The sequence below is a fragment of the Tribolium castaneum genome, chromosome 8 (assembly GCF_031307605.1).
Source record: "Tribolium castaneum strain GA2 chromosome 8, icTriCast1.1, whole genome shotgun sequence".
NCBI lineage: Eukaryota > Metazoa > Arthropoda > Insecta > Coleoptera > Tenebrionidae > Tribolium > Tribolium castaneum.
This window is the reverse complement of record NC_087401.1, coordinates 9,691,620-9,714,588: the sequence shown is the minus strand read 5'-3', so window position 1 is coordinate 9,714,588 and position 22,969 is coordinate 9,691,620. Positions and strand designations below refer to the sequence as shown.

General features: G+C 33.8%; 2 protein-coding genes across 8 annotated transcripts; both read left to right on the top strand.

The window, feature by feature from the left end:
• Nucleotides 1–4,036: 4,036 nt before the first annotated feature.
• LOC103313439 (uncharacterized protein) lies at nt 4,037–5,257 on the top strand. The gene is made up of 2 exons (XM_008196713.3): nt 4,037–4,149; nt 4,196–5,257. The coding sequence occupies exons 1-2, from the start codon at nt 4,111–4,113 to the stop codon at nt 4,484–4,486; spliced, it is 330 nt and encodes a 109-aa protein (XP_008194935.1). The 5' UTR covers nt 4,037–4,110; the 3' UTR covers nt 4,487–5,257.
• Nucleotides 5,258–5,382: 125 nt separating this feature from the next.
• Nucleotides 5,383–22,904, top strand: LIMK1 (LIM domain kinase 1). Of its 7 annotated transcripts, none has more exons than XM_064358513.1 (10): nt 5,383–5,550; nt 5,730–5,829; nt 5,883–6,128; nt 9,423–9,578; nt 9,636–9,719; nt 9,777–10,932; nt 14,311–14,465; nt 14,521–17,476; nt 21,030–21,171; nt 21,706–22,904. In XM_064358513.1, exons 1-8 carry the CDS (start codon nt 5,529–5,531, stop codon nt 15,224–15,226), a joined length of 2,625 nt encoding a protein of 874 aa, XP_064214583.1. In that variant the 5' UTR covers nt 5,383–5,528; the 3' UTR covers nt 15,227–17,476; nt 21,030–21,171; nt 21,706–22,904. The 7 variants fall into 7 exon arrangements, with proteins under 7 accessions (XP_064214583.1, XP_064214584.1, XP_064214581.1 ...); XM_064358514.1 differs by having other exon boundaries at nt 21,030–21,348; XM_064358511.1 differs by having other exon boundaries at nt 21,030–21,348; nt 21,413–22,904.
• Nucleotides 22,905–22,969: the final 65 nt, after the last annotated feature.

Below are 22,969 nucleotides of genomic sequence, written 5' to 3'. Positions count from 1 at the left end.
ATTATTGTTTTAAAATGTTTAATTGTTCGTTTCTACCACAACGAAAATAGTTTGGCTTTTTTATTTTTGTACTCATAGGCGGCTACACGTATCAGTATGTTATCTTTTTCCAAATTTTAAGCAAATTTGCGAATTTTTATTGAAAAATTATAAATAAAAAATATTTGTTGCGCTCTATTACCTGTTAAAAATAAGATACATATTTCTGATACACCCTGTATACTAATAATTGCTATTAATTACTATTAATTCAAGTTTTATTCGTAGATATTTGAAAAAAAAATCGAACGCGAAGTAATCCCGAATTTTGCTTGTTCGCAGGCCTGCAACTTGTGTTCCTTATTCATAACGGAAAAACACGAGATAATTTAGTAAATTACCCATTATTTCACAGTAATAAAAATGTACAATATGATCGTAAAGCGGTGTTTACTTCCCGCACTGAAAACAAATTCGAATATTTAGTACAAAAAACTACTGTTATTGACACGACTTTAAAAAGCCATAAATCCCTAAAAACATGCACTTGTTAACCGATAACTCACTAATGAGATTTTTAAATGTTTCCTTTGATAAGAAAAGTGTGTCAGTTTTTATTAAAAATAAAGTAATAAACCGGGGACGTGAAACAAAGTTTGTGAACTACTCAAATTTTTATTTTTTAAGTTTCCAAGTGGCGAATAAACTTCATTAAACATTAATTGAATTGGGAAAAAAATTGTTGCAATTCTTTTGTTTAAGAAAAATAAAATTTTGCAAGAATTGAAACGTTACGCGAAGGTAAAGTTTCACCATCGAAGTGGAGAAGTTACATAAAGGAAGACTTCCAGTGTCCCTCGTTTGGGACTTAATTGCATTCGACTAAGAGTCTGGTGACGTTTATAGGTAATTAAGTTGGAATCGCTTTTTAACGGCTCACTGCATTTTCAAATAAAGCGTTTCTTATCGGAAGAGACAGTCATTGTGTCGACGCATCAATAATAAATCGGGAAAGAGGCGTTTAAATGCTTTCGACGGGAGTTTAGACGGACTGCAGGAAAATCGAATCAATTTTTAACACTGCAACTTCTAAACTCTCAGTCGGTGGCAAAAAATTACTGATTCGAAATTTTCAGAACTGTTACTCGAACACGACTTCAGGCTGCTCTGCCTTATTGAATGATCAAGAAAATGGAAAATAGGGTCGCTAAAACGTATGGGCACAGCTAAATATTTTCAGTACGATTTAACAGATTGAAAGGAAATCCATTAAAAGTGGTTAAATTCTATCATCTGAGAACTTTTTCAATTTTCAGTCAAGGCTGTTTTGATTTTTTTAAATGGCACGAAGAGTCAAATTAATGATTTTTAAAAGAGCATTTTTTTCTAAATTCAATGATGTAACATACTTATACCTTTTTATTAAAAGGTGAAATAATACAAGTTAAAAAATTTTATTCTGGATTTCTGGAAATGTGATATTCACGGAATCTTGAAAAATTTATATCTTCCTTATTATAAAAGATACACATTTGAAACAAAAACATTATACAGGCACTTTTTTATAGAGAATTTAATACTGCTATCAGCGATTTTTTTTAACTTTTCGTTTAGCTGGAATAACATAAAGTTTAATTTTTTTAATGAGAATCATAGGCGGCTGTGATATTTTTGAAATGCTTATTTTTTCTTATTTGACATGTCTGTGTGATACATTAATTTTAAATATTTAAGAAAAAACAACATTTTGCTTTGTCTCTATAGTAGGCCATGAAAAAAAAATTTGTATTTTTAATTAAAACCATGAAAAATGTATTACCCAACAAGTATTTATAATTTAATGTTTTTTTTAAATCCTAATTAATTCAAAAACAGCATAATAATTTATTAGATCAAATTTTTGCAACTAATAAAAATTATTTGTTTTTATATTTAAAATGCAAGCTTACATTGTCATTCTATTTTCTAATTTTAAACATAAAATGTTGGAAGCAGAAAAATCTAATTAATTGTATGATTGCGTATCAATAAAATTTTATTTTACAAAAAAATGTCAATCCAAACACCAAAATTAAATCCCATCTGCGGTAAAAAAAATACACAACATTATCAACGTCACCTCCATTGAACTTCGCTAAATCATAAAAAATGTCATCAAATGGTAGTGACACATCGTTTGCAATTTTCTGCACATTTTTATGTAATTAAAATCTGCGATGCTCGCATATTTGTTAAATTGAAAATAAATTTAACATAGCTTATTTTTATAATTTCACATTTTTTACTTAATAACCGTTCACAAAATTTCTAGATTATTCACACCTTTTATGTGAAATAATTTTTCCACCGCCAACTACTTTTAAATATTTTAAATATCTTTTTTATCAAAAATATTAAAAAATATCAAAGTGTATTTATATTGTTTTCAGTTCAGAAAAAATAGGCTTTTTGAAAATGTCATTGCCAACTATGATTCCTATTTAAAAAAATACAACTTTATGTTATTACACTTAAACGAACGGTTTAAAAAAATTGCTGATATCATTACTAAATTCTCCGTAAAAAAGTGCTCTTATAATGTCTTTATTTCAAACGTGGATCTTTTATAATAAGGAAGGTATGAATTTTTGAAGATTTTGATAAAATGCCAACTTTTGTTTATAAGTCGAAAACAAAAGACGATAGCGAGATGTGGTTTTGACCAAAATTATTTTCTCAAAAAACGAACCCAAGAATGTGTCACTTGTTTTTCTCAAAACCTCTTAGTTTCGGAGATCGCCTATTCAGACATCCAAAATGCAACACCCTGTACAGTCTACAGTAATTATTTTAAGAAAGCTAACAAGTCAATGGAAATCATTTTAAACATCTTTTGTAACATAAAAATTATGTATTTCGTCCTTATTTTTTTATAATGAATTGTGTTCTTTTTCTGTTTAAAGTTTTGTTTTAACAATTATTTTTTCTTTTACTTATTTTTTGGTCATTGTTCTAGCGGCAAAGAGCTAACGATAGATAGACAACAGAGCTTAAAAGAAGTGAAAATATCTTATTTTGTAATATCCGATTATTTATAAAGTGAGACCTTCCTTAATGGACACCTCCAAATAACGGACACCTCTTCATAACGGGACATTTTTCTAGAAACTTAACAAAATATGTATTAAAATTTCTATCTCCCATTAGTGGGCGTCTGTCTCCAACGGACAATTTAAGATTCCCCATCGGTGTCCGCTGTTGAGAGATTTTCTGTAGTTTCTGAGATATACTCGTAGAGTTTTGGTCGGCGGATAAATTTGGATCGAACAAAATTTTTAAATCAATCTGGTCTCTGAACTTAGTTGTTTAAAATCTATTACACTGACTTAAAATTAGCAAAAACACCTACAGAAAATAACAAGTCTTTCCATAAAAAAATTATAAAAATGAAAAAAGTCATAAAATATAAAAATCTATTGAGCTTATGGAAAGATTTTCGGTACTTGAAAAATAGTACATTATGGTCGGAAGTTCGTTATAAGCCGGTTCGTTATAACCGGACTCCACTGTAGTTCGATTTTTTTTTTAAGTTTGATAAAATTAAGGTATGGATGTGTCACACCATAGAATAAAAAATATTAAATTTGATTTTTCTTAAACTATGTGAATATCTGAAACGATAGAATTTATATACTTTAATCATATACCAAAATTTGACTGTATCAATACTTTTTGGCGACCCCTTGTATAATCACTTTACATAACTTAGTAACTCAGTGTTTGTGTTAGATTTCAGGTTTACTAATCAAAGACTTGAATTAAGTAATTAAATTCAGTGGCTGCTCTGGGTTCAAAACTAGAAGTGCTAATTTAGAATTCACAAAGAACTTAAATTAGTACAGGCAACTAATATCTGAAGGTGTATAACTGGTTGCGTGAACTATTTTTTTTAAACAATTTGCGGTTTTTATAATCCAGTTATTTGTTTTGTTTTATTTATTGCTTGTTCCTTTTCATTATTGTTTGATTATAATACATTACAATTGTTAAAATTACAATTAAACTAAGAATGTGTATCCGCTAGAGGTCGCCCCACTGACACTAGCGTGACAGCTGTCATTTGATCCGAATTAGCGAGCCCCCTGCCCCAAAATGACCCTCGAACGGGCCATGGAGGACCTCACGGCGAAGGTAGGGCTTCGCCCCCGGTGCCCCATACCCAAAATTGCCGTTTCAGATGAAGAAAACCGACGAGAAACTCGACGATTTGGCCTCACAGGTGGGCCACATCGAGAGCGAATTTCTGTTGGAAGACACGGCCGAAATCGAGGTAAATAACCTTCTCCGGTCGGTGAATGAGGTGAAAACCAATTACCAGAATCTGCGAAAAGAGATCGTCGAAGTGCAGGATTTGCAAAAACAATTGAGTACGTCGTTACAGCTGCAATTGAAGATGATGCAAGCCAAGTGTAACACGTTGAAGGAGAAAGTGGGGGCCACTGCGGGGCCCCCGCGCCTCGAAAACTGAGTATCTTTGTTGATGGGGAAACTCAAACCTGAGCTAAAGCCAGGCGCTTTCTTGTGGGGGCATGAGGGGGCTTGCATGCACCAAAGCGACCCAAATTCTAAGTTCATTTGTGATACAATTGAATAGTAGTGCACGACACGTCCTTTGGTTACTTTGTTTACAGTTCGACCAAATCGAGTGCCTAAAGTGGGCGAAATATACCTTGGACTCGACTATACATACCCACGTATAGTCACACCCAACGTATATTTTGCAACAAGCGGGCACTTTTCGTAGAATTTTGCATGCATCATATCCTTTACCTATTGTACATAATCAATGTGGTAAAACTATATATCAACTATACTAAAATGCATGTTAGAAGTCAATTGATGTACAAGACTATTACTTGCGCTAGCGCAAGACCTAGTTTTAGTCCAAATTATTGTGTAATTAATTAAAATTCGTAATTCGTACGATCGGGCAAGGTAAGTGCATGGCTGTGACTAAAAAAATCGTTTTGCTTGCGATTACGAATTTTAATCGTGTACCTGAGCAGATTTTTGTGACGAAAAAACAACTCAATGCCTTAAACACTGTACTTCCTCTCCAATTTTTCGATTTTTCGGCAAAAACTTTGCTCAAATCTTATATCACCTAAGCACAACTTTTTCGGGGGAAAAACGTGGGAGAAAGTTTTTTTGGAGCACAATAATTATAATAAGGGCACGTTTGATAGAATTTTTTGTAACCGGTCAAACTGTGTTGTTCAATAAACGATTTAAACAACAATGTTTTTCATTCCCACAAACTCAGTTGGCAACGCTGTCAGTTTTAAACGACCCGCCATTACATTACCATAGCAACCGGACAAAAAATGACGCAACTAAACGTTCAAAAAGCGTTTTATTGCGCCCCTGTGTATATTTCAATTGATTTCCATCCAAATTTCCCCCCGACTTTCACTTTTCATCCTCAACCTTGACGTTTCCAGTCGTGTGAGCGCGGCTTTAGCAGTCGCCATGATGGAAACTTTTTAACTGTCAACATTCCCAATCAAAACATGCAAGAACAGCCCCAAAACGGTGAGTATTAAATGGAAAAGCGGTAAAAATCGGTGGAAAACCCAAGTTTCCATCATTTGGTGTTGCGTGGCATCGAGAAAAGTGCGTGAATCGGGTGCTAAGTGTTGGGAAATCGCGATTAAAATGCGTGGGTGACAGTTCCTGGAAATGTCAAACAAAAAAATTGTATTTTTTTACAGATGGGGGCCCCGATAACGTCTGCGCCGGTTGTCTTAACGTGCTGGACGAAGAGGACGTCATCAGTGCCCTCAATCAGGAGTGGCATTTGGAATGCTTTCGGTAGGTGGCCCCAAAGTGGGGCTACAAGTGCACGACTGATTAATTGATTGTAGTTGTTCGGCATGCGACGCGTCCTTGTCCAATTGGTACTTTGAAAAGGACGGTCTTTTGTTTTGCAAAGATGACTATTGGTCTCGGTATGGGGAGTCCTGTCAACAGTGCGGCCAAATTATCACAGGGCCGGTTATGGTAGCTGGGGAACACAAATTTCACCCAGAATGCTTCTGTTGCGTCTCGTGTGGGGCTTTCATCGGCGATGGGGACTCTTACGCCCTCGTCGAACGCTCCAAACTGTACTGGTAAGCTCCCAAGTTGTAGAAAAAAATCACCATGTCACTCGTGTGCATTTTATTACACAGTCATTTCATGATTACAGACGGGACATATTTCTGTCTGCTTTTGTTTTCGAAATGGCTTATCTTTTTAATTAATTAAAAAAATATATTAATTTAAACATCCATAAAGCACCAATGTGTTGTATGATTAAAAATTTAAATACTTGCTACCAACTTTCCCAAAATCGTTATAAATAATTGACTACGGACGGGACACAATTACGCTTAATAAAAACTGAGTCTAAAATAAGTAAAACATTTTTTGAGTACTTTCAAAAGAACAAATAAATATATTTTAGGTGCTAGATCTATTTACCCATAATAGAGTATAGAATTTTCTAGCATTATTAATTATTATTATTATTGGAACTTTGTTCCAAACTTATCTTTCTACTTAACGTGAAAGTTAAAAGATGCAAAGATTTGAATATAATATCACAGATATTATTACAACGAAAACATTTTAGATGTATATAAACATCTTATATTTTAAAACAAAATTCGACCAGTAAATGTTGGCAATTAAATACTCAGACAAAGTGAATGGTACTTGTGTTTTTTATTATTGGTTCCTTTTCTAATAAATTCGAATAGTTTAGAATAGAATTTGAGTATTTTTTATGTGCCTAATTTGAATAAGAACGTTGAAATTATCAAGAAAAAATTGTACGTAGGTGATATGTATTATAGAAAAATATTCTGGAACTGGTGAACTGAATAATATGAAAGAAAAACATCCAGAAAAATCGAGAGTTGTTGAACGAATTTTTTAAATTTAAAAACATAGAAGAAATATTTTGAGATATCTCTCTCCTACCGAATTAATGATTTGACATTAAGTTAAAACTTTTATATTGTATACAAAACTGAGCTTACTGATAATTTTTTTTTTATTTCTCTTAATAAAATGCTCATTTTTTATTAATACATTTTCTAAAGTCAAGTCATTTGTACTGTTTGAAAAAATTGAACATTAATGTCTAAAGATATATTTGTTAAGCAAATGCTTTTTGCCCTAAGTGGATTTTGCCAACAATCAATAATTGAGGTTTATATTGTTTAAATTTATTTCTTTATCAACTATTTTTGTCAAAATGTATATAGTATTCCATACTTTTATGCCAACTAAATGTCATAGGCGTACAGAATTCCGTGTACGCCACTGTACGTTTTGTTTTGTTTTTTAACATATTCAATGCCCTATATTCGTATGGTTTTTATCATGAATAAAGTGTACTTAATTATATTCTATTCGAAAAAAAATACTACGCGATTTTCTAAAATTTTGATCTAGTTATCCATGACAGTTACGTTAACTCGGAAATAAGATTCCAACATAATTTTTTTATCTTCTTTGTTGCACATTTTGGGACATAAATTTTAAATAAATTTATAAATTCACAGATAGAGCGGTGCTGAAGTTTTGCGCAATACATTTCACTGCTGAGGTAACTGTCATGGATAACTAGATCAAAATTTTAAAAAGTCTCATGGTGTTAGAGCAACACTTTATTCACACTGCTATTGACAACACAAACAAAGTAAAAAGATAAATAAATAGAATAGAATAAATAGAATAAAATTATTCATTCTATTAATATTAATAATAATATTTATTGGACAGAAAGCAAATTAAAATTTAATTCAAAATTAAACTAACTTGAATTAGGTAGCCAATTATTATAGTTTGCAATGACAAACACCGAATTAATCGCGAATTAAAATTTAATTAAATGCTCAATAAACGGCCCCTGATAATAAAATGAGCATTTTATTAACAGAAATTAAAAAATATTTTGGAAGCATGTGTATGCTTCTAGTTGTAATAGTAAAAGATTGACCTAATTTATAGTTTATCGGAAGAAAGAGACAAAACCATAATAAAAAGTTTTGCTGCATTTAATTTTTGTGGATAAAATTCGTTTTTATTTATTTTCAAACCATAAATAGCTATTAGTTAAAAGTGTAATGATTTGGGAATGCATGCTTGTAAGAGGTTATTGTTGATAATTCAAGAAATGCCGAAAAATACCAACATATTTTACAAAATACATATTTAATTACTAACCATTTATTTTTTTACTCTTTAAATATAAAAAAAATATTGGGTGAACATAATTTCAAATAGTCAGATTCTAAATATCATGAATCGAAAAGCCATTTGAGAAATTTCTCAAAAATATTGTGCTTAAAAAATAAAAATTTAAAATTATGTGCCAATTTTCCCAGTTTTTTTTTATTTTAATTGTTTAGTTATTGTACTATTTATTATATTCAATTTGGTTCAGAATCTACTATAATATCGTTATTTTTTACTTTACTCTTTTCTCACATCGATATATCATTTTTTCTTATACAGAGCCGCTAAAAAGTATGGATACAATTAAATATTTTCATAACAGTTTAACAGAAAACCTTGAAATTTGAGGAACAGTTAAAAGTGTTTGAATTCTATCATCTAGGAGCTTTTTCAAATTTTTATCGTCATTTATTTTGAAAATACAAGGCTAAATTGATTTTTTTTAAATGGCACGAGTGGACAAATTTAATCATTTTTAAAAGAGGATTTTTTTCTAAATTCAGTGATGTAACATGATAACCATCTTTACTTTCATTGAAATGTAAAAAAATTAAAATTCAAAAATTTTCTGGAGTAGTAAAACTAAGTTAGCTTTGAAAATATCCGTCACTTGTATTTTAGTCAAAAAGTAAACTTGGGTGCAATAATTTACTAGTACATTTAAGTAAGACTGAGCGAACTTTTACTTATTTTTTGATTAATGAGCTAACGATAGATAAAGACAACATTTCCAAGACTAATAAAATTTTACATTTTTCAAAATTTTCGATTTATTTTTAAGTTTGGATTAAATTAAGGTATGCATGTGTATACCACAGAACTCAGAAAAAAATGCTCTTTTCAAATATATTAAATTTGACTTTTGTTGCAATTAAAAAAAAATCAAGTTAGCCTTGTATCCGAAGGGACAAATGCAGATAGAAATTTAATAAACATCTGAAACGTTACAATTTTTATACACTTAAAAATATACCAAATTTCAATAAGTTTTGATGAACAGTTTTTATAATATTTGCCTGTGTCCAAACTTTTTAGCGACCCTGTACATATATTTTGTTCATATTTTTATAAATTTTCAAATTATGAAAAAATATAAAAATCTGACATGTTTCTCATAACACATTGTTTGTCCTCACATTTATTAGGACTTGTAATAACAATTAAATTTCACACAACAGCGGACAGTGCTACAAGCGCCAGATGCAGCCGCTCAAACGCAACACCAGATGTCCCTTCATCCGCAAACCGCACTCAATCAGACTGGTGGAAATACCAGGTGGCCAAAAAGGAATCAAACTATCAAAGGATTCCGGAAACAAATGCCTAATTTCAGAGTAAGCCACTCAGTTTTTCGGGGAATAACCGCTTAACCGAATTATTTTTTCTAAAAGGAAAATACGGGGAAAATTGCTTCGACTGGCTTTGGCTTTTCTAACAAATGCGATTAACACCTGTTGCTTGTTTTTGCCCCATAGGTACTGTATTTGTATCATTTTGTGCGTCATTTTTCTAACACCGCCATCTTTCCGCAGACTTGACATGAATGACGACTTGATGTCGCTTCACATTGGCGATAAAATACTCGAAATTAATGGAACACCAGTCAGGGACACTGCCATCGACACGGTCGAAAATTTACTAAAATATTCAGACACAGTCCTTCAACTAACCATAGAACACGATCCTGATACGCTAAAACCAATCACTCCAACTGTGTTGGCACCTCAGACACTTCCACTCACTACAACGTCAAGTGATACCAACATTCCCACAACAAAAAACATACCCGAGCCAAATCTTGGCGGCTCAACTGGTGACATTCCATGTCCGGAGGGTGGCAAACCTGCAAATAAGGAGCGCTTGTTTAAACGACGTGATGAGGGTTATATGAGTGGGACACGATCAAGACAGCTGCGACGTAAAAATCACCTGTCTGACAATCGCCAACTTGATAAAGAACGCAGTTCGTCGATGAGTAGGCTACTAGATGAGGCGCCAAATTCCAAACGTTGTCTTGAATTATCTAGAGCGTATTCGTTTCTCGAATCACGGCCTCCTCAGCGTGTTTTCCGCGCTTCGGACCTCGTCAAAGGCGAACTCCTCGGTCAGGGTTTCTTCGGTCAGGTGTTTAAGGTTACGACACGTGATACGGCCGAAGTTATGGTGCTTAAAGAATTGTATCGAGTGGATGAAGAGGCACAGAAGAATTTTCTCAAAGAGGTGGCCGTTTTGCGTAGTTTGCATCACAATAACGTGCTTCGTTTCATCGGTGTTTTGTATAAAGAGCGGCGACTTCATTTGGTCACTGAGTATATATCTGGGGGTACATTGACGGAGTTGATACACGATACGTCTCAGCCGCTCCCATGGGAGCAGCGAGTGTCGTTTGCGAAGGATATCGCAGCAGGCATGGCCTACTTGCATTCGATGAATATCATTCATAGGGACTTGAATTCGCATAATTGTTTGGTGAGGGAGGATAAGACTGTGATTGTTGCGGATTTTGGTTTGGCGAGAATTGTGTCGCATACGACCAATAGTGCGACAAGGATGTCGCCTAAAAGACAGGAGAGAAAAAAGAGGTATACTGTTGTGGGGAATCCCTATTGGATGGCGCCCGAGATGATGAAAGGGAATAAATACGATGAGAAAGTGGATATTTTTAGTTTTGGGATTATTTTGTGCGAGGTAAGTGATTCAAATGTAATTAGGTTGGTGACATTTGACTCATTGTTGCCACTTCAAAAAAATCACTAGATTTGAAACTTCCCAATAGTTTTATCTTTTATGAACTATGGGATTAGAGCATTATTATTATTATTATTACAAAAACTGTGTTTGGTTTCACTTAACATAACAAGTGTTTAATAATTGTTCTGGTCAGATAGCCTATGTGTGGCAATTGTCACAAAAAACCGTATGTCTCGGTTAACATTACAAAACAATGACAGATGACAGCTGTCAGTGTCAGGCCAAAAATTTACACGTTCAACTGAGCTTGCAGAGTAAATTCTTGAACGCCTGCATACAATTATTATGATTTTCAATGTGATTTTTATCAAGAACTCTTAAACAGTTGACAGCAAACCATATGAACTTATCACGCAACCTACGTTTATGCTAGAAAGAGAAAACCACAGCAAACCACGACCAGAACAATTATTGAACACTTGTTACTTGTGCCAAACAACAAATGGCAAAAACTGAATAAATTGTATAAGAATGTCGTCATTAAAAAAACATATTGCTGTAAAGGTGTAGACAAAACGTATTAACAAAAAAAAACGTGAATTAGAGTGGATTCAACGTCCTAAAAAATTTTTGGGGCTAGTTTTAGAGTGTGAAAATTCGAAACTAATATCTTTCTCAGTTTGTTTTTAACCAAATTTTGCAAAACATTGTACTTGTTCTGATGAAAAACGTTTTAAAGAGACAAAAATAAAGTTATTATTGACTTCCTGAATTTTATAAAAGAAAACTGAAAAACGTGCTTAAACACTTATTGGAACGTTAAAAAATAACACCATCTTCAATCAAATTGTGCTTTGTTTTTGACTTTTTTGACGAAATCGTTTTGTTAAGTATCTTCTTTCAGTCAAATGAAAAGAAAAAGATAACACGAAAAAAAATTAGAATAAATAATAATAAAACACAAAATAATCTATAATGACACAAAATAAATCAATTAAAAACGAATGAGTCTGGTTGGAGGAATTACACTTATTTAGTACCTTTTTTCAGTCAAATGAAAAATAAAAGATAAATAATATCAAAAAATAGAATAAAAAATAAAAAATAGTAAACACAAAATGATCTACAATGACATGAAATAATCCAATTGAAAACGAAGGAGTGCGGTTGGGAAAATTAAACTTATTAAGTATATTCTTTCAATCAAATGAAAAGAAAAAGATAACACGAAAAAATACAATAAAAAAATAATAAAACACAAGTTAAACTACAATGATACGAACGAAATAAACCAATTGAGAACTAAAGAGTATGTTTGGAAGAATTACATTTATTTAAAGTACCTTTTTTCAACCAAATTAAAAAAGGGATAAATAATATGAAAAAATAGATCAAAAATAAAAATAATAAAACACAAAATAAACTACAGTGACACAAAATTAACCATTTGAACACGAAATAGTGCAGCTGGAGAAATTAAACTTACTTAGTAACTTGTTTCAATAAAATGAATCGAAAAAGATAAACCAAAAAATAATAAAACACAAAATAATGTTTAATGACACGAAATAAACCAAGTGAAAACAAATGAATTCGCTTGTAGCATAATTACCCTAGGATACAGAATTTGAGGTTCACTTGTTTAGTATTATTTTAATTGAGGGAAAAAACAATATACAGGGTGACCCATCGAGTAGTAAAGCGCATTATTTACCGTCAAATATTAGAAACTGTCAGATTTAATAAATTTCTGGACAATTTTGCTAATTTTTTTAATTATTACGTTTTTAACTATTGACTTAGCAAAATCTCGCAAAAAAAACAGATTTTGGATTAGAAGCGTCTTAAATGCTTGAAAAAAATTAAAGAAATTTCGATCAAAAGCAACCTATTTCTAGTGAAGCAGGTAAAATATTATAAACTTTGTTACTCTTTATAACTAAGTCTTTCGCTAAAATAATCTTTTTTTGTTATGGTTTTGGAAAAAACAGAGAAAAAGCAAAATTAAACACAATTTTTTGTCTAATTTCGTAGGTAATTACATTTCTGACTAATTACTAATTTGCTTTAGCAAGATTTTACAAAAAAACAAATTTAATGAAACAAACAAAATATGGTCAACTTTCATTTTTTTGAGTTTTAGGCTTATTTTGTCAAAAACTTTACAATTGAGTCTCCCGGAAAAATAACATCAAAAAGGCAATTATTATTATTAGATTTATTATTATTATTATTAGATTTATTATTATATTAGATTTTGATCTGAGATTTTAGTTCAAAAACACGTTGAATTATGATTAGTACTATCTTAGAACAAATTGTGTTTTTTTTTTGTTTTTTTTGACGAAATTTCGTTTAAAAACGAGGCTATATCTAAATATAGAAAAAAATTTCTTTATTTCGATTTATTTTTGGAATTTTTTGGGGTCTTTCGACAAGGCTTCGCCAAATAAATGTATCAATTTTGATCTAATCTTTATGACTTTTTTTGTTAAGATTTTCGCAAAAAAAAACACTTGGAAAAGCAGTTTTTTGGGTATTTTGGTAAATTTTCGGATAGCTTTTAACGAAATTTTGTGAAATGAGTGACGGTTTTCCTAAAAAACGATAATTTGGTCATTTTTCGATTCTTTTTATAAAAATCTCCGTAAAAAACTTAAGATTTTAGTTCATAAAAATGTTTAAGGCTTGAAGTAGGTAAAAACATCATCTCTAAACAATTTTTTTTTTTTGGTTTAGTTTTTCCAATTTCTATTTATTTTTGTTATTTTTTGACGTGTTAGAAATTATAATAAAGTCTGTCAAAGTAATTACTTATTAGTATTCGTTTTAAAACAAACTAAAACGAGAGAAGTAGGCAAAAATAACAATATTTTGATTTAATTTTTGATTATTTAGTCAGTTTGACCGAGAAGTTACAGGAAGTCTAATTCTTACGTCAAAAAAAAAAAAGAAAATTTAACACCAATTTTGACTTCATTTGTTAAAATTTAATTGTTTTTAACGAAATTTTGCGTAGTAATTTTGACAAAGCACGAACTAAAACGTTAGAATAGGGCAATTTATTATCGATTTGATTTTTTTGTTCAAACACAAGGCTATATCTAAATAACCAAAAAAAAACCTTTTAATTTCGAGATATTTCTGTGATTTCGCCAAATAAATGTGTCTTAAGATTTGAAACGAAAAATTCGAGTGAAACAGTCGATAATAAAGAGCATTAATTTTGATGCAATTTTCGTATTTTGTTTCTTTACGATTGCGTATGAAAAAAATCGAATGTTTGGGGAAATACCCAGTGTATATGGGCCAACTAGAAATTAATTTCTAGGGCTAGTAATAACACTAATAACATAACACAACTTTAATTGGTAGATTATTGGGCGCGTTTTGGCCGACCCTGACTTCCTGCCCCGTTCAAACGACTTTGGCCTCAACCAAATGACTTTCAAGGAGAAATTCTGTGCTTCTTGTCCCGAAGCCTTCTACAAAATTGCATTTCTATGCACCGATCTCAATCCGGATAAGCGGTAACCAATCACAAACCATCCAACCAGACCACGTGACTGTTAACTGTCATTCCAGGCCGCCATTTGAGGTTATGGAAGTTTGGTTAGAAAGCCTCTCCATGCATTTATCAGTGGGAATGCCTCTCCCACCTGATTTACTCTTCGATATCCAACACTACAGAGGCATAAGCCCCAGTTCGTCTGGTAGTAACACCCCCGATAGCATTTCGGGCCACCGCAGTCCGGCCCTGGAACCAATCAAAGAGGGCAAAACGACCGAAAAACCGAAAGTCGAAACCGTCGAATATCCGAATTACGAAAACGTCGAATTTGTAAAAACCGACAAGGCTGCCAACAACGTAAAAACGTCGAATAAATATTTGGGGTCTAAAAAACCGGAGCCGAAAAATTTGAGTCTCCAAAGTATCAGTTTGAATACGATGTGCCCCTCTCGAGTGACCCAAAAATTCGTTAATAATTCTATAGTACAAAAGAAAAGTATCCCAGATGTGGTTTCGTCCACATTGACCAAAAACCCTGATTATAATAATTTGTGTTCGTCCCGGAGGCGTTATATGAGGATCTCGGGGACCCCTTTGATGTCGCGACGGAAGCCCTGCGAGCCCCCCGAAAGTGGGGCTTCCGTCGTGCGGACCATTATCGATAATTTTAATAAGAAGGAGTTGGACAGGGGGGCTTACGGTAGGTGCTCGCTGCGGGTGACCGGGAGTAAGAAGCTGGGGGGGCGCAGCGACAGCCCCGATGAATACACACCCTTGTAATTATACTAATTAACAGTGCTTTAAACGTTCCAACTACGGGGGACTATGACTTAGGAGACGAAACGAGATACGAAATCCCAAAAAAATTGTCTTAAATTCAAACAATTTACTAATGACTTGGAAAAAATGCGGAAATGTTGAGACTGAGAAAAACTGTCGACTAATTTTTTTTAAGAAGTATGGGAAAAAATTATTTTCAATTTAAAATTTGGGCTTCGTCCCGTATTTTTCAAAACGCTGCGAATACGGTTAAAGATCCAAGAAAAAAGTTAAGAAAAAAAAGTTCGCAAGACCATGACTTTATCTTTAACGCTCAAGCGACGGATTCGTTTCATTTTTTTAGTCTTTACGTATATTGAGAAGAAAAGAAAAATTGCGAACTACAATTAGAATAAGCGAAAAGAGAAAATCACGAATAGAGTAAACAGAAAATTATATGATTTTTTAAAGCATTTTGAAAACAAAAAGTTCTTGATAATATAGAAGCAAAGTAAAAAACATAATATCAAAAGAAATAGTAATATAAAAATGAAAAATCAAAACATGTATAACTAAATTTATTATTTATTTAATAATAAATGCCTTTATTAATGAATTACGAGTACAGTGTAGATATTGGTTGATACACATTATTAACATTATTCTATGGCGAAGTCTAGCTGCTGCTACTCTACTTAACCATAGCAAAAGCAATTACAATAAACTTAGTTTCTAAAACACATTTTGTTAAAAGTAAAAGTAAAATAAAATGAAGATAAATTGGCACAGATTATTCAATTCAAACAAGGAAACAAATAAAAATAAGCAAAAAACAAAATTATGTATTATGTTGTGTTGATGGTAATAAATATACCTTAATAAGCTTCTTACATTTGCTTAGTGATTTTGATTTCATACAGAATTATATAATTTGACAGCATTAAAGGTAAAATTTCTTGTAAACAAGCTAGTTCGGAAACGAGGCAGTGTGGCATAAGTTAACGTTATGAAAGTTATGCTTATCACTAATAGGAAGGAGAAAAGTGGTTTTAAGAACAACGTGAACATTAACAGTTAACTGTTATTTGGATAACAAATTAGGATTCAACTATTACAACTCGCTTAGGGGATATGTGATCAGTCACTGATCATATTTACGGAATTTGAATGTAAATCTACAAGTATTTTGTATTTGCGTTCTGTTTTTTTAAATAAGTTTACTGACTTTTGAGCTGATTTCAAGTTGAGTTACGACCATTAACTTTCTAATACTTGACCACCAGCAAATTGAAGCAAATCTGTTGCTTGAGACCGTCTTTGTATGATTTTGGGGCCTAAATGGTTGAAGATAGGTATGCGGTCTCGCGGATTTTTTGTAGGAAATTTAATTCTATACAACTTTTTTTAGCATCTGTAACCGTATTCACAACGTTTTGAGTGCCAATTGGTAAAAGTTTGATTTTTTTAAATATAGTTTACGATAAAATTTTCTATAATTTAGTGCGTGTATTTCTTTTTGTTTGACGTTACACTTACTTTAACGGTGATGGAACAACTGCGCTCTCTGTCGACATTAACGGAACCATCGTGAACAGGAACGTTTTATAGTGTCGTTTCGTATCCTAACCTTTAGATATCCGTAGTTCCAATGCTCATGTAATCCGACAAAATTACTAATTATTCTGTGATAAATCTGTTAAGTATTAAGAAGCGGAACAATTTATCGTTTAATTTAGGTTTTATGTGATATCATTCACTAGCAAACTTAACGTACTTATCGCCACATTCCATGTATTTTTTATGTTGTAAATAAAACGAAATTACACAAACTGTTTATTGAAACTTGTCTACATTTCATTCGAATCACACTCAACGTTTTCGAGCACTTGTTTAGTTTGTTGAAGTTGTTTCATTGTCTTGAGCAACTGGAGCCCCAAAATGGACGTTTCGTAGCGCATCATCAGGGTCTTACGGTACGTGGAGCGCAAGTCAGCGATTTGGTTTTCCATGAGCTTCGAAATGGTGTCGTACTTTTGCGACCATTGGGGGTGGCTTTTGCCCATTTCCAATAATTCGGGACGCATTTTTTCGAATTGAAGATGGCGCTTGACAGTGGTTTTTGGCGCGTTGTTTAAATCTCGGGTCCGTGTCCGCGCACCAGTGCCGTATCGATCCGACTTGAATTAATAGCGCAGTGTCTCGGTGTAGTGTAGTTGGGTCCAAATATGGGGAAAAACCCTCTGAATAGGAAAGTCTTCCAGCCGGCTCAAAGTAAGTGCTTTTCCGAGCGTTTCTTGCATGAGAACCCCACGCTTGTCACCGCAAAATCTCGTCACGATCACGTTCACTAGAACCCTATGCCCTAACCCTAATTTAAACCCTTAACAGAGCGACAGGTTGGGCTTTTGTCAGTTATGATTTTGGCACTCGTGTAATTGAAAGCTACTCTTGAGAAAAATTTAAAGTCCAGCTTTTCAACAAGCAGAAAATTCGAAAAAGTATGAACGTTTGACAGTTGGAGCTTTTCCCGCACTTTTCCGGGGTTACATCTCACGTGAGTACCGAACGACAGCGAATTAATCAATCAATCAGAGATGATCGCATGTTTGTCAGAAGATTTTGTTTTGATAAAACTAGAGCTTGGTTGTACCAAAGCCAGTAGATATATATACTAAAGTAGCGACACGGACCTTGACAGGGCAACAATAACGATTATATACTCTAGAGAGGGCGCAACTATCGAAATTCGACATATTCCGCATTATTTATATAAAATGCCTAGCCTTGAAAAGCCTTAGTAAGTGCGTTTTGTCCCTATTTGTACGTTTAATCTTCACTAAATGAAATTGCTAAAGAGGATGCTCAAAAGAGATATTCGTTGTTACCTAAGTAACACAAGTTGGTGCCAGCCGGCTCTGGGTGTTGGGCGTGGGTGATCACAAAGAACTATAAACCGAAGTTATTGGGCGCCACTAGTTGTATAACCCCAACTAGAGGGAAAAAAAAGAAAGGAAAGAAAAAGGGGTTTCCCCGAAATTAAATTTTAATGGATTAAAATATTATATAACAAAGATTTAAAAAAATGTAGGAAATTAAAAATTATTAAAGAAATAAAAAAATACTATTCTATCTACGCTGGACAAGTAGACAGGAGAAAAGTGACTCTCTTATACCGATCACGTGCTCGGAATATTATTCTTTGTCGGCCGCAAACTCATAGATCTATGTTTTGTGACTGATATCGATAAGCGCAAAATTAATAACCGAATCTACCAACCGATATGTCCAGAGACGATTTACAACGAAATTATATATATTAAATTACAAAATGAGATCAGCAATATTACCTTTGATCGTGAGGCGATCAAACAAAAAAATTGGAAGAAAGAGAACACACGAGACAGCAAAAAGGCTCGAGGTTAGGGGGTTCCGGCGCGTCCGTAATTAACAAAGGCTTGCCTGACCGTCTTTTCGATGAGGGGCTCCCTCAGAGGTAGCTGTTGACCTCGCAGATGGCGGGTTTGGTGATAACGGCGAAGGACCACGTCCGGAACGAGAGATGATGGGATGTTAGGTCCCCTCGAAGGTTTTACCCCCCCCAATTTGAAGCCTTGATGTTGGGCGGCTTCCTCGTGTTAGCAAAAGAGTTTTGTCCTGCGAATCCGACTATTCGGCTACGGCGATGGTGCGAGCATTTACCACGAAAATCTTAGTGAAGCTGCACTCACAACGAATCACTCCATACGATACTTAAATTTTCACACTCGATGACCGCAAATCTCCACAATAATGTGAGATGATCTAAAATCTGATCACTCGAGATGACTCCCACAACGGAGCTAGGACAAAAGTGCTAGAACGATTTCCGTTCGGAGTTTTAAAGAACGAGACTCAGAAAAAAAGTGAAACGGAAACGAAAATTTAAAATTTACGCGCTAAACAGAAGATAAGAGGAAAACTAGGGAGTTTAGAAAGGTAACTAAGATTGACAATTACAGGTTAGATTCAAATTCAAAACAGATAAGAAAATGTAAACAATGACATGGGCAATTAAACTAAGGCCCCCATAGCCCACATGGGAACCCCTAGGGCAGGCAAAAGGAAATAAGGAGGCTATCCGGCCCTAACGGATAGCATTTCCGACGATTTTCCCAACTAAGTTATCAAGGTACCAACCTACGGTTTTAACCAGAAACATTTTCAGGACAGTGGGCACTAAAAGGCTGCGACATTCAAGTTTGCCCACAACTGAATGCGGGACGCACCGAGCCACATATAAGGAAGAAAAAAAAACATTTCTTTGTAAGGTTGACAAAAAAGCGGACATCACAGAAGGAACAGGAACATTGCCGCTCCGACGTCAGCCGTTCACTCTGACGCCGTTAAGGGCATTAAAATTACACCCTGACCCGCCCTTCTAAGTCAGGGTGGATTTTCCAAACGTAACATCGTTAAAGGTCACATTAGATGATAGATTTAAATTGAGAATGTATTTAAACAGGCAGTTTATTTTTCCAAGGCTCGACATTTTTTGTAATAACGCTGTAATTTTAAGGGTTCGTCAAATTGTCAGTATTTTTGAACATACGTCAAAACTGTCAAGATTCTCTCACTTTTGAAAAATTGGTAAAGAGCACAGTGATTCTGGTGTTTTACTGTGGTTATTGATTATGAACAGATTCCATGGAACTTTCAAACCTGTGCTTCAACCACGTAAATAATAAATCGACATCAAAAACATTAAACAAAGGGGCCTCCAGACTGTTCAAAGTCGCCCACATTACGAAGCACGTCTGTGTGGGAATACTGGAAACTCTTTCAAACAAAAATTGTTTAAGAAATGTAAAGTGGTAGGTATCAACTTAAAAGAGAAATTTCTAAGACACCAAATTTTCATTAAGTATTTCAGGTAGATTTAAACAATACTTCCTTGAAAATTCATTCTAAATTATTAGATTAGATGGGAAAGAATTTAAGACCGCTCTGCTTACACTGACCTTCGTTTCATAAAATTTAATGCATCTAAATCTGGGAATTGTAGCGCATCGAAGTTTGGTGGACTTTCTATAGCCACTTATTTACAGCAACTATGTTATACAGAATTTAAATAATATAGAGCAATTCAGGTTGTATTATTTCTATTTCTTAGATAGTATCGAGGTGTAAATCGTACCCCAAATTTTGTACAACAGATGGTTTCCTGTGATTTAATCATGATTCCTTCTGATTTTCCCTAAATTTTTAAAGTGATTTCCTTAAAATTTCTTGATTTACTCAATTTTGTACACTGATTTCCTCTGCGGTTTTTGGGTTTTTCTTTAAATACAAAGTTCAAATTCTTTTAAGGAATGAATTTACTGTTGAAGCGCCAGCACCTTCTTCGAAATGTCCATAAGAGTTGCTCTGTATTCTGCGCATTCTAAAAGCATTGCAATGTTCACTTGAATTTAGGGACGATCTGATTTATTTTTACGTGAGTAAAGCACAAGTTTGAAGGTTTCATGGTATTTGTACACATAAACTGTAATAACCAGGGTGAAATTATAGACGATCACCGAATTTATTGTTCTGATTCACCAATTTTTCAAACGTGAGAAAATATTGACATTTTTGACGTACGTTTTTGAATTTTGATGTTGGAGCCATCTGTAGAATGTATAATCGTTATTGTTGCCCTGTCAAGGTCCGTGTCGCTACTTTAGTATATCTACTGGCTTTGGGTTGTACCAGTTATGGCAGAACTGATCGCCAGAGCCAGTGTCCGAATCAGAGATTTGGGCGCTGTTTACCGAAAGTGCCCCACGAATAATGGGCCCCTTTGCAGGTCCAGTAACAAGCACCACAGCACCGCCGACAAGATAACCAACCGCAAAGCAGTCATCAAAAACGCCGATATGAGCGAGGACATGCAGCAGGACGCCGTGGATTGCGCCACGCAAGCCATCGAGAAGTACAACATTGAGAAAGTGAGCAAAGCGGCCCCAAAATGTGGACACGTGACTCCCAAGACCCTTTTTCGGAAGTAAAATTACTGTTGGGGGCGCCACTGAGCTAGGTCGAAAACAGTAACCATAAATGGCGGGAAAATGGTTATTCGGATGTTTTGAGCGTTGTACGAATTTTGAGGCTTCACCCCGCAAATCGTAGATTTTGTTAATGTTCATATAATATAAGTTAATGTTCATTTAACGTTTAGCGTGTTTTTAGTGGTGTGTGTAAGCAGTTATGTGAAAACAACAAGCAAACACAGCATAAACAACACAAGAAGTACAAAAATTAAATTAAATCTTTCGCAGCTTTTGAGTCTGAAGTATAGATATGGCTTGGGAATCTTGAATCCGGTGTTTGTAGAAGAGTGTTTCAAAATATTATTATATAGTGTCGTTTTATGTTGTTTTTATCAAGTGACAATAATCACCCGGTATTAAAATGTACACAATTTCGTTGAGAGTGTTGTTTTTGATGTAAATGTGGGTGTTGAGCAAAAATGTTTGTTTCAGGACATTGCGGGGTACATAAAGAAAGAGTTCGACTAGAAGTACGATCCATGGTGGCTCTGCATCGTGGGCCGAAATTTCGGTTCGTTTGTGACCCACAAGTCCCGTCATTTCATCTATTTCTATTTGGACCAAGTGGCGATACTTTTATTCAAGAGCGATTAAATTATCATTCCCTGTACCAGTATTCCAATGACAAATTTAAATACTTGATAACAATAACAACAAAAAGATGTATTCAATGTTCACCCATGTTTTTTTTTTCAGTTTTTATTTCGGTTAATTCCATTTTCGAATCAACAAGTGTGTTTTGATGGACTCTCTCGGTGTGGGTGACTCGAAAATGGATTTCTAAATCCAAAACGTGGCGTGTTTTTGGTGTATATTATATGAATGTTAAATATAATTTTTGCTGATTGATTTAATTTTATTTTGTGATTTTTTCGGGAAATGTTGGTTAGGACGCACAATTATAGATCGGCTTTAAATGCACATAAAATCAACATTTCTTGGTCGCCCTTCCCTCAGTGGATGTTGATTGCTAAGTATATTCATATACTAAGAAACTTTATTCCGTAAGTTGTTAATCTATTTTATAAGCCATCTTTACTAAAGTTGTATTTTAGTCTTTTTATACATGAATGTAGATTATAATTTTTGTTTACTTCTTGAATGATTTATGGAGCGTTTACTCGTGACATAGCGTCCATTTAAATTAACAGCTCCAGGTGATATCACGTTTAGTTCTTTTAAATGACTTGAGTCACTGCCGCTACATTTAGAAGAACTAAGATCAATTTTTGCTTGCTTCGGACGATTCTTCCGAAACACGGAGGAAGTGCCACTTGTACGTTAACGTTGGCAACAACTCCAATGCCAATCGTTGCCAACCTAAACCTGGACAAGTGTCACCACTGTACAAGATATATTTTTATATAAAAAACCCACAGGATGGGCATGGTCTTTAATAAGCGACTCGCTTTAATTTAGATCAATTAATTAATTAGGCAATTGTTATAATTTAGAAGAACTAAATTCAAATAACGCTCTCTTCACTCACTAGCTTAAGACTTAACTGTACATTTAATGTTATTTTACTCTAGAACCTACCCGAATCCTATCCCGAAGCTCTCCTCGACTCTTTAACCCCTTATTTTTATACTATGTAATTTCTATATGTAGCAAATACATGGTTAAAGATTCGACCAGTTTGAATTACCCGCCCTTTGGTGACGTGTAACGACCACTCGCACGTGACCCAAACCGG

Excerpts from the sequence above, each read along its gene's own strand:
- LOC103313439 (XM_008196713.3), top strand. The coding sequence starts at position 4,111 with ATGACCCTCGAACGGGCCATGGAGGACCTCACGGCGAAG. Across the intron at positions 4,150-4,195 it reads TGGAGGACCTCACGGCGAAG|ATGAAGAAAACCGACGAGAA; the intron begins GTAGGGCTTCGC and ends TTGCCGTTTCAG.
- LIMK1 (XM_008196714.3), top strand. The coding sequence starts at position 5,529 with ATGCAAGAACAGCCCCAAAACG. Across the intron at positions 6,129-9,422 it reads GAACGCTCCAAACTGTACTG|CGGACAGTGCTACAAGCGCC; the intron begins GTAAGCTCCCAA and ends TTCACACAACAG. Across the intron at positions 10,933-14,310 it reads TTGGGATTATTTTGTGCGAG|ATTATTGGGCGCGTTTTGGC; the intron begins GTAAGTGATTCA and ends TTTAATTGGTAG.